The sequence below is a fragment of the Pseudorca crassidens genome, chromosome 1 (assembly GCF_039906515.1).
Source record: "Pseudorca crassidens isolate mPseCra1 chromosome 1, mPseCra1.hap1, whole genome shotgun sequence".
Classification (NCBI taxonomy): domain Eukaryota; kingdom Metazoa; phylum Chordata; class Mammalia; order Artiodactyla; family Delphinidae; genus Pseudorca; species Pseudorca crassidens.
The window spans coordinates 29,189,451-29,203,287 of NC_090296.1; the positions used below are offsets into that span (position 1 = coordinate 29,189,451).

General features: G+C 40.5%; 1 protein-coding gene across 4 annotated transcripts in view; it reads right to left on the reverse strand.

The window, feature by feature from the left end:
• Positions 1 to 13,837, reverse strand: part of ZNF410 (zinc finger protein 410) — a 37,751-nt gene that overhangs the window by 3,676 nt on the left and 20,238 nt on the right. The window contains exons 6-12 of one of the 4 annotated variants that reach the window (XR_010941916.1): positions 13,055 to 13,205; positions 12,412 to 12,593; positions 6,988 to 7,077; positions 4,402 to 4,527; positions 3,504 to 3,644; positions 3,018 to 3,222; positions 2,016 to 2,146 (exon numbers count right to left, since the gene is read on the reverse strand). Coding sequence is in view for 3 of the 4 variants with exons in the window: in XM_067730465.1 (XP_067586566.1) it covers positions 2,019 to 2,146; positions 3,504 to 3,644; positions 4,402 to 4,527; positions 6,988 to 7,077; positions 12,412 to 12,593; positions 13,055 to 13,205 (818 nt within the window). In the remaining variant the exon portion in view is untranslated. Of the gene's footprint in view, positions 1 to 2,015; positions 2,147 to 3,017; positions 3,223 to 3,503; positions 3,645 to 4,401; positions 4,528 to 6,987; positions 7,078 to 12,411; positions 12,594 to 13,054; positions 13,206 to 13,837 lie in introns of those variants that run through there. The other 3 variants (XM_067730471.1, XM_067730465.1, XM_067730475.1) reach the window with 3 other exon arrangements.

Below are 13,837 nucleotides of genomic sequence, written 5' to 3' on the forward strand. Positions count from 1 at the left end.
AAAAAAAAAGAAAGAAAACGTTGAGTGTTGTGGATTGGTATGTCAGGATAATAATTTGTACTAGGTACAAAAAGAAGGGGATGACTTTCCTGAACTATTTCAGAGCAACCCAATAGTTAATGCAAGTATTTCTTTTATAGAAGAATCACAGTTAATAAAAGCAGAAGAAAAAAAGAGAATAAGGTATCACTGTTTTGCAAGCCCTAATGAAAAAACAGATCTAGGCCATGATCAGTAATGGTTGCCAAAACTTTTACATAACCCACTGGTCAATCTTGAGATCAGTAAGAGGAGAACAACCAAATATCACGTGTCTCCTGATGAGATGTAGTAGGAAGCAAGAGTACCACCTATAAAATATTCTTGCCAAGAGGAAAAACAAACGGTAATCTAATCAAGCCTCTAAACGTAATTACCAGTTTTCAGGAAGTCTGTGGATAGAGAAATATATCAAACAACAAAAGGAGTCAATCAACCAAAATCAGAATGTGGGAAATGCTATAAGACAAACAACCCAATTCCTTAAATAGATAGCCATACTGAAAAAAAGAGGGGGAGGACTATTAGAGAGAAAGAGAATTATTAACCAAATGCAATGTATAGGCTTTGTTTGAATTCTAATTCAAACCAACCAACCATAAAAAGATTCTTTCTGAGAAAAAATTCAGAAGGCTAAGAATCAGAGGATATCAATAAATTATTGTTAATTTTATTGGGTATAATAAAGATATGAAAAAATAACAGAAATATTTACAGATGAAATGTCTATGATTTGATTTAATACTGCAGTACAAATAAATACTGCAGTACAAATACCGCAGTACAAATAAAACACCAACAGCAAACAGTAGGAAGGAAGTGATAAGAACAGTAGAGAGTTAATTGTTGAAGATGGGTGACAAGTACATGGATTCACTATACTATTCTCGTTCTCAGTATTTATACTCTTTGAAAACTTCCATAATAAAACATTTTAAATAGATAAACGAAGAGGGGAACAAATAAAGGAAGACTCCACAGGTGAGACATGTTCCAAAGCAGTTACCAGGAGAAGGTGACTTAGGAAAGAACCAAATACCAAATAGCAAAAACTTTCAATATAACATAAGCAAGACTGAGACAATGGGTCGCAATGATGAATACAAGGAAAGGTCCTGGAAGAAACATTAGCATGCATGCCCAGAGCCTTCTGATCCTGGATATCCTCAGAAATATTACAGAAAAATTGAGACCATTCAATATAGGAGGCAGTCATTTGAATGCGGTAACAGCGGACTGTGGTCTACAGGCTATAATGAAAGGAAAAGTGAAAGATACTATAACACCAAAGCCAGAATATACAGGCTTTGGCAAAAGCTTATGCATATGAAACAAGCTCATGAGGAAGTAATCTACCTCCACGACATAAGGCCAATAAAATATCCTAAGATTCTAGAAGCCCAACTGGTTTTCATTCTGTTTTCCGGGTCAGAGCCAAAAAAAACAGAGTAAGGGGTGCTTAGAATCAATCTAAAAGCCCCCTTTGATTTAGATGATGGTTCTCACTCAACAAGCAAGTGGACACATTCCCATATGCCCAGTTGGTTCAGCCTGGTATCTCCGAGACAACTGGCCCTAGCAAAATGAATGATAATTATTTCTAATGATTTTGTCACTATCTTTTTTGCTCAAGGACTACTTTGTCCCAGGATGTTATTTTCTTTATAAAATAAAAGCAGCATCTTCATCGCAAGTGAGGCAAGAACAGGAGGCGCGGATCTCATTAATTAGGGCATGTGTATCAAGGAAACTAGAGCTCAGAGTCCCAGCTGTGAATGACCAATCTCCCAATTCAGCAGACCCTAATACTCAGGTTCCTTTCAAACCTGGACTCATGCTTAGCTTAAGGTAAGATATTCTAATCTAAGTCTCCAGGAAAGGGGAATTGGAGAATTTTTTCAGATCCTCGGAAATAGATTCCCAATCATTCTCCACATTAACCTCCACAGAAACAAAGTAAGGGCAAGAGACAGTTTTACCTCCTGTGGATTTACGGCAGTTAAGACAGACACCTCATATGACTGCCTCCCTGACTGCATGGTCACCAAATGATGCGTCACATCAGGCACTGAAGACAGAGGACGTGGGGATCCTTCAGCAAGCACCTCTGAAACAGCAGAAAAATGTTTCAATGCAAAGTGAATCCACAGATCTACCTACCTACCTTCATTATCAAGTCTCTCATTAAGAACGCTTAAAACTGTTCCCTGAAAAACTGAATCCCACATTCCTGTGTTTCTTCCAAATTAATTCCTGCCTGATAATCACTATCAGTGAATTTGCAAAGTATTACAAAAGGGGGATGGGAAAAAAAGGCAAGAAATCTTGATATAACAGCTGACCATTTTTCAGTATGCCAATTTAGAGTAATATGGCTTTAGCACTATTAAAAATTGCTTATGAATCAGGGAACCAGAGCCAACGCTTAAAGCAGTCACCAGTGATGGAAATAGTGCAATACGTGCTAGTCAAGAGCTTAAACCTGGCTCCAAAGTTCCTTCTCACTGTCTCTTCCTCCCTTGAGACTTTCCTCCTTAGTATCATTTATGAAACAGAAGAGGCTTATTGTGGAAGCACACTCTGGGCCTTGTAGGCTCCATATATAAGTTACACAAACATGGTCTTTATACCCAAAACTGACTGACTGGGATATGAGTAACGAAAACAAAGGATCTCAGACTTATTAAATGTTCATCAGCAGAATCACCACGAAAATCTTCTGGAAATTGCTTACACATAAACCACTTAGCTCTCAAATAAATTAAGGGTACCTTCTAGGGGCTTTCTAGCTTATATTGCTCTTCCAGGATACCACATACCTTAACGTTTGCTTATACACTATCTTCTACTCACTCAATGTTGTTTCCCATATGTAAGTTTTGACTTCTGAACTAGATTTTAAGGTCCCTGTCTTCTACTTTTCTTTCCCATGGTGCCAGGTACACATTAGGCACTGAATAAATGCATGCTGACCTCACCTGTTAAGTTTTTCAGAGAAGAGGGCCTGGCCTGTGTAACTTGGGTGAAATTTCTATACCAGAGAGGAGCAACTGTTTCCTAGAGAGCCCTTTCTTTTCTCCAGAAGATATGGCTTTTGAAGGTATGGAGAAATTGCTTTAATTCTCCTCTGTAAAACCTGGTTATGTTCTGTTTAAATATTTTAAAAGTTAAGTTCTTCCATAACTGCAATAGGAAAGATAGAAACAGTTGGGCTAGGATGCTAGGATTATGGATAATTTTCTTCTTAAAACTTTTTATTCTTTTGTAACATTATCTTTTCAATGAAAAAACTTTTTAAAATATTCACTTTTCCACTCCAGAGACAACACAAATGCTACTCAATCATACCATTTCTACTCACAAGAAATGAAATTAATTAAAACCTCCATTTTGGAGAAAACCCCATTCCTTAGTCCCTAGTTGCAGCCCATTTTCCCCAAATAAAGGAGAGTTGAAAGTCTTACCATCATCAACTCCTAGGATAGAATTGGTATTTGGTAGGTTCAAGGACTCTCCACCAAGGCTGGGCTGAGAATTCATAGACACCAGGTTTTTACTGGTTACTGAAGCCTCTTCAAGCAAACTACTGCCCATTAGTGGCTCAGCTGCACAGAGAATAGGATGTGAGAGACATACAGCAGTCAAGGCTGTGCCTGGTCCCCATTTTCCTTCACGAGAAGCTGGCTTTTTTTTTCAGAACTAAAAGTTAACCTGTACCTTGGATGCCACCTCCTCTATTTCACTTACTTTTGGGAAGCAAAAATAAACCTAGAAGGGAAGAGTTTGAGCCTCATGGATAAATACCCTTGCTTGTGATCAGCATCTGGATAACAAACATATAAAATGGGATGGGTGCATCCTTAGAAAGGAGTATTTAGAATAAAATAATTGATTAAGGAAAGGCATGGAAAGGAATAATAATAAAAACATATTATCAAATTTAAGCTAGGGTAAAAAGGGAGTCATGACTGATAAGTAAAAAATGCTTAAACTCTTGTCATACAGAAATCTTCATCACAGTGACACTCAAATGATGGTTCATGGATCAGCACCAGTTACCATCAAACTCACTAGAGGAACTTTCAAAATTATAGACTCCAGGATTTTACTACCAAGTAATCTCATTTATCAGGTTGTTTTGTTTTGCTGGGGGGGAGGGGTGGACAAGCAATACGCAATATATGTTTTAAAAGCTTACAAACGATTTTACTGTACAGCTACATTTGGAAACCACTAGTCCATCAAATGAGACCAATCTCTCTACCCAAAACAGAATCAGAAAATTTCCACATCAGACAGGCCAGTTATTTGGCTTTTTGAACCCCCAAAATATAGCCCTCCACTATACCCTCTTCTCCTTACCAGTTTGTTCCTGCTCTTGACTCCCAGCTGCTCCCATCTGCAAGTGATGCTTTCTCATGTGCACATTCCTGCTCCCACTCTGAGAGAAGGTCTTCCCACAGACTTGACACTGATGTGGCTTCTCTCCTGAAACACAGACCCGGTTAAGACAGGGGAGCCAAAAAGACAGGGTACATTTCTGACAGCAAGAGAATGGACTCAAGCCCTAGATGGAGAAGCCCAGAGGATGTTAAACTAAACATTAAGAGGCTACTCCTTCTCCCATGCCGCACCTTCCCCCAGCCTCTCAACCTTCAGTACACAGGGGAAGGCTGGAAAGTACACCAGGAGGGCTTAGCACACTCACTGCTCCCAGCCTCCAGTACTCTCCAGACCCACTGTACTGCTGCTTCCACAAAACAACTTCTCTGGTATAAGATCATGGTAGACACAGAATATTTACTTCCCTTTTCAGATACAGTCTTCCATGGACCTCAAGGACATGCACTAGCCTCAAGGATTCCAACCCTGGATTCATAATATACCTTTATCCCGTTTCCTGCCATAACTCCCAGTCTTCAATGTTCACACTGGTGGTTCTTCTACACAATGATCTGAACTATCCCTTAGGTCCTCAAGTCTGAAACCCTCAACTTCTATCCCACCTACCCAGACAACCACACTTAGAGCGGGGTCAAAAACTTATGCCAAAGAACAAAAACAAAAACAAAAAAAACCCTTATGCCTACAGGGGACTAGCAGATAGCAAAACTAAGTGAAATGACCAGAAAATTTCCAGAAGAGGCAGAATATAGAGAGCCAGAAAGCTGGTCAATGACTGCCTGGATCTGGGGGTGGGAGCAGGAACTGACAGCAAAGGGGCACAAAGGAACTTTTGGTGTGATGCAAGTGTTCTAAAACTGGATTGTGGTGGTGATTGTACAATCCTATATATTTTCTAAAAATCACTGATGTGTATACTTACAATGGGTGAACTTTAAGGTATGTGCATTAATAGGTCCAAAAGCTGTTAAAAAATAACTATAATGGATTGAAATACAGTGAATATGTAGAAACACATGAATTCAAGATAATATTAATGAGAGAGAGAAAAAAAAAGCAGTGAAAATGACACTACTAGAAGTAACCAGAGTACCAATTTCTTATTCTGAAAACTCACAGTTAAAAGAATTACACATTTATCCTGCCTTTTGTGTACAAATTACCAAATAGCCCTAGTTGATAGAGACCCATTATACAGAAGAATTCTGGCTAACAAATGTGAATGAATAATAGAATTAGAAAAATAACATTTTACAACCCTGCTGAAATAACGAATTCAGGCATCATTCAGAGATGAAACCATAAGGCTGCTAGGGAACATTACAATGTGGGGATCAGGGTGTTACCACCTGAACCAATTGATCAATTTTGACAACTAGGCTCAGTATGCCTCCTGATGTGATGCAAAATGAAACACAACCACCTATAACATAACCTTGCCAAAATCTTCGAACCTTTGAAGCTTTTAGGAAATATAGGGGAACAAGTTAAATGACAGAAAAGGAGGCAAACCAACAAATTCAGAACGTGGGATGAGCTACAGGACCAACTGACTCTGTTGTGCAATAAGTCTATAGCATGAAAAACAAAAAGTACAGATAGATCTAGATTCCAGAAGACTTACTAGCCAAGTGCAACGAGTGGACCTTGTTGGATCCTGATTTAAACAAAGGCACTTTAAAAGACATTTTTGAGACAATTGGAAAAAAATTAAACATGGAGTGAATCTCAAATAAAACCAAGGAGTTATTGTTAATTTTGATAGATATGATAACAGCATTATTGTTATGTAAAAAAGTATTTTTCTCTACTTTTATGTATGTTTGACAAAATTTTACGTAATAAAATAAAGAACAGTAAAATGAAAACACTCTACAAACCAAGCAAAACACATCTGGAAGTCCACATCTAATCCACAGGCTATCAGTTTGCTATCTCTGCTTAGAATCTGTCATCATATTAAAAAACTGCTCTACCCCTAGGATCTCAGCTCTGAAATTCACATCCCTGACTGATTATACCTCTCCAACTCCTTTGCTCCCACTGAACGGTTTTGCTGTCTTCATGATAAATAACTTCTAGTTCCTTCTCCCCACTCCTCCCATTCTGGCTTCCCTTTGCTCCCCATGGCTAGCCATTTGAACAATTACCAGATTCCATTTTAGAATCTCTCTCCACTTCGAGTTCACTTCTGCCTTGGCAAGTCTGCTCTGAATAACTCCATGGACCATATCTGATGTAACTTATAAAGTACCCAGTGTAGTGCCAAATAAATTTGTTGATTCCCTCAGAAAAAGGTCCCAATTAGAATGCAGTTCAATGGCTCAGCTGAAAATAATAATAATTAGATATTTTCTCCTTGATTATATGACCCTTTGAATGCAAGCATCAAGGGCCTTGATTTCTGGTTCTGTCAGGATAGGGAGGAAACTTTATGGTGAACAGTTTGTTTCTCTTTAGATCTCTTTATACCACTACCCTAACCTTTTACCCTTTTGGCTCTCCATCTTCCCTGAAATCTATGAATGGCACAGGTTCTAGTACCTGAGTGAACGACCAAATGTTTTCGAAGACTAGAATACTCAGCAAAGGAACGGCCACATCCTTGGGCTTCACAAAGGAAAGGCTTCTCTCCTAGAGACAGAAAATAAGATAAAGACTCACTCTTCTGATGAACTATTATTCTGTTTTCCCATCAACCTTTTCCTGTTTCCAAAAACTTACTCTGATTTCCTGAATTCACGCTATATAATTTCAACCGGACTATCCAGCAGGTGTCACCTCTCAGTCACAGCCCTGCAGACAGCCCTGCCCTTTTCTTTAGAGTAGCTGCCTCTGAGCATACTTCCTCCTCCCTCCTCAGGGGCTGAGCCCCAGCTGCACTGAGCTACCTTCTTTGGTGATCCCATCCCTTCTGAGGATATCAGGAAAACAGTGTATACACCCTCAGGACTTTTACCTTACATCAATTCTCTTTAAGATTGAGTTTCTAGATCCATTTAAGAGTACAGATTTTTAAAGGTTATAAAATAGGGGGCTTCCCTGGTGGCGCAGTGGTTGGGAGTCCACCTGCCGGTGCAGGGGAGACGGGTTCGTGCCCCGGTCTGGGAGGATCCCACATGCCGCGGAGCGGCTGGGCCCGTGAGCCGTGGCCACTGGGCCTGTGCGTCCGGAGCCTGTGCTCCGCGACAGGAGAGGCCACAACAGTGAGAGGCCCGCATACCACACACACACAAAAAAAGGTTATAAAATAGGTATTACATAATCCCATCTTATAAAAGCAAACAAATAAAAACAGCTGTTTAGTGAGAGGTACACAAAAAAATCTCACAATGTGTTAACAGTAGTTATAACCTGATAGTGGTATTATGCTTTTTCTTCTTGTGCTTTTCCATAATTTTCATTTTCTACAGCATTACTTTGTTATTTTAAAAATCAAAGATGCACGGTGAAAACTGAATGAGGTCTGTAGACTGACAGTACTGTTGACTTTCTGGTTTTGATACTGTACTATGGTTACATAAGATGTCACTTCTGAGTGGAAGCTGGGTGAAGCACATACAGAACTCTTTGTACTCTTTTTGTGACTTCTCATGAGTCTATAATTGTTTCAAAATAAAAAGTGAAAAAAATCAGAGATGCAGTCCGTATCTCCCAAGGGTCACCACCTAGTGAGAGATAAACGTATTCATAAATGACTTTAATTCTGGTATAAAAAAGTGCTATATGCAATTATAAAGGGGAGGAATTCTTACTGTGGTAACTTTTTTTTTTTTTTTTTGTGGTATGCGGGCCTCTCACTGTTGTGGCCTCTCCCGTTGCGGAGCACAGGCTCCGGACGCGCAGGCTCAGCGGCCATGGCTTACGGGCCCAGTATGTGGGATCTTCCCGGACCGGGGCACGAACCTGTGTCCCCTGCATCAGCAGGTGGACTCTCAACCACTGCGCCACCAGGGAAGCCCGGTAACTTCTCTTTTTAAAGAAGCTGAATTTAAGCTGCTCTTTAAAGATGACAAGGATGAAAGGAAATTTCAGGCATAAGGACTAGTATGAGCACAGCCTTGAAACTGAGAGCGCCCAAGGCAAGTTCAGAAAACGACAAGTGTGAAATAAGTATATATATTGGTCTTTGCCCCAGTTCCTGACACACAGCTTTAAAACCCTTGTACACAGGGGTGCTAGAATTTTTTGTTCTAACATTTAATCTTGGATCCTAGCTCCTGATGCAGAGATCCTGAACCCCTTGTAATTTTTTAAGTGATATGAGCACTAGGATAATCTGTTGTTCTAATATTTGGTCTTTGACAGTGATTCCTGTCACAGAATTCCTAACCCCTTAGAATTTACTGGGTGACAGCAGTGTCTCTTCTAATGAGGTGACTCTTGGTGGGCTCCTGGATGGGGGCGAGTCACCAGAAAGACCAAGCCATGATTAGAAGCTTGAGATTTTCAGCCCTACCCCCATTTTCCAGAGAGGAGAGAGGGCCTGGAAATGGATTAATCATCAATCATGCCTACGTGATGAAACCTCCATAAAAATTCCAAAAGTACAGGGTTCAGAGAGCCTCTGGGCTGGTGAACATGTCTATGTGCCAAGAGAGTGGCACACCCCAACTCCACAGGGACAGAAGCTCCTGTGCCTGGGACTATTCCAGACTTCACCCTGTGTATCTCTTTGTCTGGCTGCTCACCTGTATCCTTTATCATATCCTTTATTACATAATAAACTGGTAGACATGTTTCCCTGAGTTCTATGACCTGTTCTAGCAAATAACTGAATCCGGGACGGGGGGGTGGGGTGGGGGGGGGTCATGGGAACTCCAATTGGTAGCCAAGTCAGACAGATGTTGTCAGTAACCTGGGGACTTGCTACTTGCAATAGACATCTGAAGTAGGTGGCAGTCTTGTGGGGCTGAGCCCTTAACCTGTGGGATCTGACGCTGTTTCCAGATAGTGTCAGAATTCAGTTAAATTATAGACACCCACCTGATGTCACAGAGACTTACTTGGTGTAGGAAAACACATTTGGTGTCAGAACTGTTATGAGTGTGACAGTGTGAGAGAGTAAAGGAGAAAAACAGAAACTCAGCAAGTAAGGCTGGTATGGTGAAAATACAGAAGCTGGGCCTTGAAGGAGGGAGGAGCACAGCTCTAGATTATACTGTTCTTTCAGACTGTACCACACGGTTTAACGTTTGTGATTTTCCAGTGGTCTGTAACTTTTTGGAAAGCATATCTGTATACTCACACTAACCCCAGAATGCCAGGCACTCCAAAAGTCGCCGAATGAATGAACAATATATTCATACATATGATAGAATAAACACCAGGAAAACAGAAAATTGCAGTTAATAAATGAGGTTAAATGTTTAACAAGATGAACTCAAGAACCTCAGAAAAAGATTTCAAAACAGATTCATCAGAATCTAGTGGCAGGAATCTCATCAAGCTGCCTTAAGTTAGAGGGCCTTCCTATTTGGAAACTGACAGGATGGTGATTTTGCTGCAATAAAGAGGAGGAGGAGGTTCAAGAGGCAATGCTGCATAATGGTTGAGCGTGAGCCAGTTAGCCCTGAGTTCAAATTCTGGCACTACCACTTACCAGTATGGGGAAGATATTTAAAACCTATGAGAATCAGTTTTTCATCTATAAAATTAACATAATACAACCTCAAAAGATTATTTTGAGAATTAGATGAAATGATACAAGTTAAATATATTTAAGCATAGTGCCTGGCACATAGTAAGCCACTAAAATTGGCAGCTTTAATTACTACCGTTACTACTAATAAAGATCTGAGGTCAATTTTGACATCTGAGATAAAATGAGTTGTCAGCACTTGAAAATAAAATCCTTGCAAGAGCTTTGGAGTCAGATCAGAATTCAAATTCCAGTTCTACCATTTCCTAGCTGCATAATGTTGGGCAAGTTCCTTAACCCTCTAACCTTCTGTTTCTCCATCAATAAACTCAGTTATCTAAAGCACAAAGGTACCTTGAAGATTACATGAGATAATGTATATGTGCTTGGTACATATTAAATTGCCTTAATAAATGCTAACTTTTTATTATTATTATTTTTAATTTATTTATTTTTGGCTGCGTTGGGTCTGTTGCTGCACGCGGGCTTTCTCTAGTTGCAGCGAGTGGGGGCTACTCTTCATTGTGGTGCACGGGCTTCTCATTGCGGTGGCTTCTCTTGTTGTGGAGCACGGGCTCTAGGTGTGTGGGCTTCAGTAGTTGTGGCTCACGGGCTCTAGAGCGCAGGCTCAGGAGTTGTGGTGCACGGGCTTAGTTGCTCCGTGGCACGTGGGATCCTCCCGGACCAGGGCTCGAACCCCTGTCCCCTGCATTGGCAGGTGGATTCTCAACCACTGCACTACCAGGCAAGTCCTAACTTTTATTATTATATTAATTACTGAGATTCAGATCTGTGAGACATCCAGGAAGAAATGATTAAATTGAAGCCTGAGACTGCAATGAGACAGCACATTGAGTAAAATGCGAGAAACCCAAAATTCTGAAATTGGTCGACAATTAGATTAACAAGGCAGAGCTAGCAAGAGTCAGAATGAAGAGAGAAAATCAGGTCACACTCTGAATAAAAGAAAGCATTTTAAAATATGTTCACTTTTATCAAATGCTACAAAGATGACAAGTGGCACAAGGATGAAGAGGTTACTGAATTTAATAAGGCACAGTGAATTCTACTACTTTCCTTAACTATTCAGCTAGATGTTTTTCCTGTTCTTTTATTCAAACTGCTTTCTTAGAGCAAGAATACTCTTTCAAGAAAGAACTGAGGGGCTTCCCTGGTGGCACAGTGGTTGAGAATCCTGCCAAGGCAGGGGACACAGGTTCGAGCCCTGGTCTGGGAAGATCCCACATGCTGAGGAGCAACTGAGCCCGCATGCCACAGCTACTGAGGCTGTGTGCTGCAACTACTGAAGCCCATGCACCTAGAGCCCATGCTCTGTAACAAGAGAAGCCACCACAATGAGAAGCCCGCACACCGCAACTAAGAGTAGCCCCCGCTCGCCACAACTAAAGAAAGCCCACGTGCAGCAACAAAGACCCAACCTGGCCAAAAATTAAATAAATAAATAAATAGAAAGAAAGAAAGAGCTGAGAACAGAGCTATTCTGCCCTAAAATATATCCAGTGGTAATGTCAATCTAGAGGGAATCATAGGAACATGCGCAGAACAAAGGTGGCTTCAGCTTGGGCTTCACTTTTTAAATGCCATTTATTTGTACCTGCTATCATTTTAGCATGCAAGAATAAACAAGGAAGAGAAAGAGAAAGTGGGAAGAATAGTTACACATCCTACGGTAGTAGTCTGGGTTCAGTGATTAAGCTCTGGCAAGAGACTTAGCACAACTGGGCCAAGTGGCTTGGAAAGTCACCCTTAAGCTTTTAGATTAAGAAATCAGGATATCTTTCTTTTGCTCCGTTGATATTAACATGCTATTTGACTCAGGACAAGTCACTTCTCCATTCTGTTTCTCAGGCTGTGAGGCTCTAACAACAAAGTAAACTCAAAGTCAGGGATTAAGCTTAGCTTTTGTATTTCCCCTCACCTTACCCCCCATTTAGTGCCTAGAACAGAATCTGTGTGGTTTGTGTAACTCAATAAATGTTAATGACCAAAACTACAACTGTGTTAAGTTTGAAGATATTTGGAAAGGCTCATTTCTGTCCATATATGATCATATCATTGTTATCAGTGATGGTCTTATATCCCTTCCTACTTAAGGCTACCAGAGACAGAAATCAAACTGTCCATTCTCACACAGAGGTGACAATAAATGTTACTGAAAGAACTGAAAAGTGCCATGAGGCATTTGAAAAAAAGAAATTTCATCCTCAGAGTTCTAGCAACAACCCCAACCTTCGTCTCCTAAGGACAGCCAGCAGGCCCTGAGCCAAGCAGTAGACGGCCTGTGGGAATGCTGGGGTGGCACACACCTGTGTGGATGCGCAGGTGGTTCTTCAGGTTTCCAGCTGTAGTGAACTGCTTACCACAGTTAGACTCGGGGCACATAAAGGGCTTCTCCCCATTGTGGGTCCTCATGTGCACCTTCAGCCTCTGCAGTACATAGAAGCTTTTCCCACAACCTGCTGCAGGGCAGATAAAGGAGCGGTCGTTTCTGGGGGGAAAAAAAAAAAATCACATACGCAACAATGCCTGAAAATGCTCTTTGCTAGAGAAGACAAGTCAAAGCTCCTACTGACTCTCAAGGCAGACAGTAAATCCCAAATCTAGATGTATCAGAATCACCTGAACTACAGATGCCCTACTTCTTGAAATACTGATTTCACAGGTTTAGAGTGGGGCTTAAGCTTATATATAATTTTTAAGTTCTCCAAGACATTATGTTTTATGATGAGATTTGAGAACTCTTGCTCTAAGATATTTAGGTGCCAAATGTTTGAACAAGGTAAATGAGACAATGCAAATGTTTCTATTAAAGAACAAAAGACATCTTAACCACAAGTGAGCTGGAGCCCCTGCTTTCCTTTAATCTGTCAAGTGGAGGGACTTCTGTCAAGTTCCTTCAGAAGCATCAACTTTCTTAAGCTCCAAGTATGGAATCTCAGGTTTGCTCACCGATGAGTTTTGAGGTGGTACTTAAAGTGAGCTGGCCACACAAATGTCCGGTCACAGCCTTCAACTGTACACTTGAGCTTCTTCTCCATTTGAGGAAGGGGCCCAGAATCTTTCGGTTGCCCATCACCAGAACCAAGGTGGACATTTTCTCCTGTAATAGAGTCACATATTTATAATCTAGGGAAGGATTCCACTCAGATACTTTGGTTCAAACAATAAAGCCACTCCTAGTGATCATTAATCACATATCGATCCTTCATCTTCCCCAGCTTGCTTTGCATTCATTTAACAGAAGTGAGAGGGCTCTATATCCCCATCCCCTTACTTAATCCACAGAACTACAAAAAGCCACAAGACTAGGCCTCTTTGGCAAATGTAAGAAATATCCAAAATGGTTTCATAACAAAAAGCAGAGTTCAACCTATTTTGCATTACAGATTGGTAAGGAAGCAGGTATGTCAACACCAGGAGTGGGGTCCTACAGAAGATGACTTAAAGCTCTAGGTAATAAAAACTTGTATTTTAAGGAGAAGCCGCCAGTCTGGCTTAGCTGTGAACTTACAGTAGTAATTTCTTTTGTAGATGGCCATTCTTAGATTTCTATCTTCTGAAGTCAATTTGGCTGTTTCTATCATTCTAGAGAATAAGAATCACCTTCTAATTTCCTGTACCACCCCTCCTTAGTTACAAAATATCTAAGAATGCAAAAACTCAGCTCATTTTCAAATTTCTTACCACATTTTTAAAAGTTAGAGATAATACTGCTCAAGTTTTTTGTTCAAT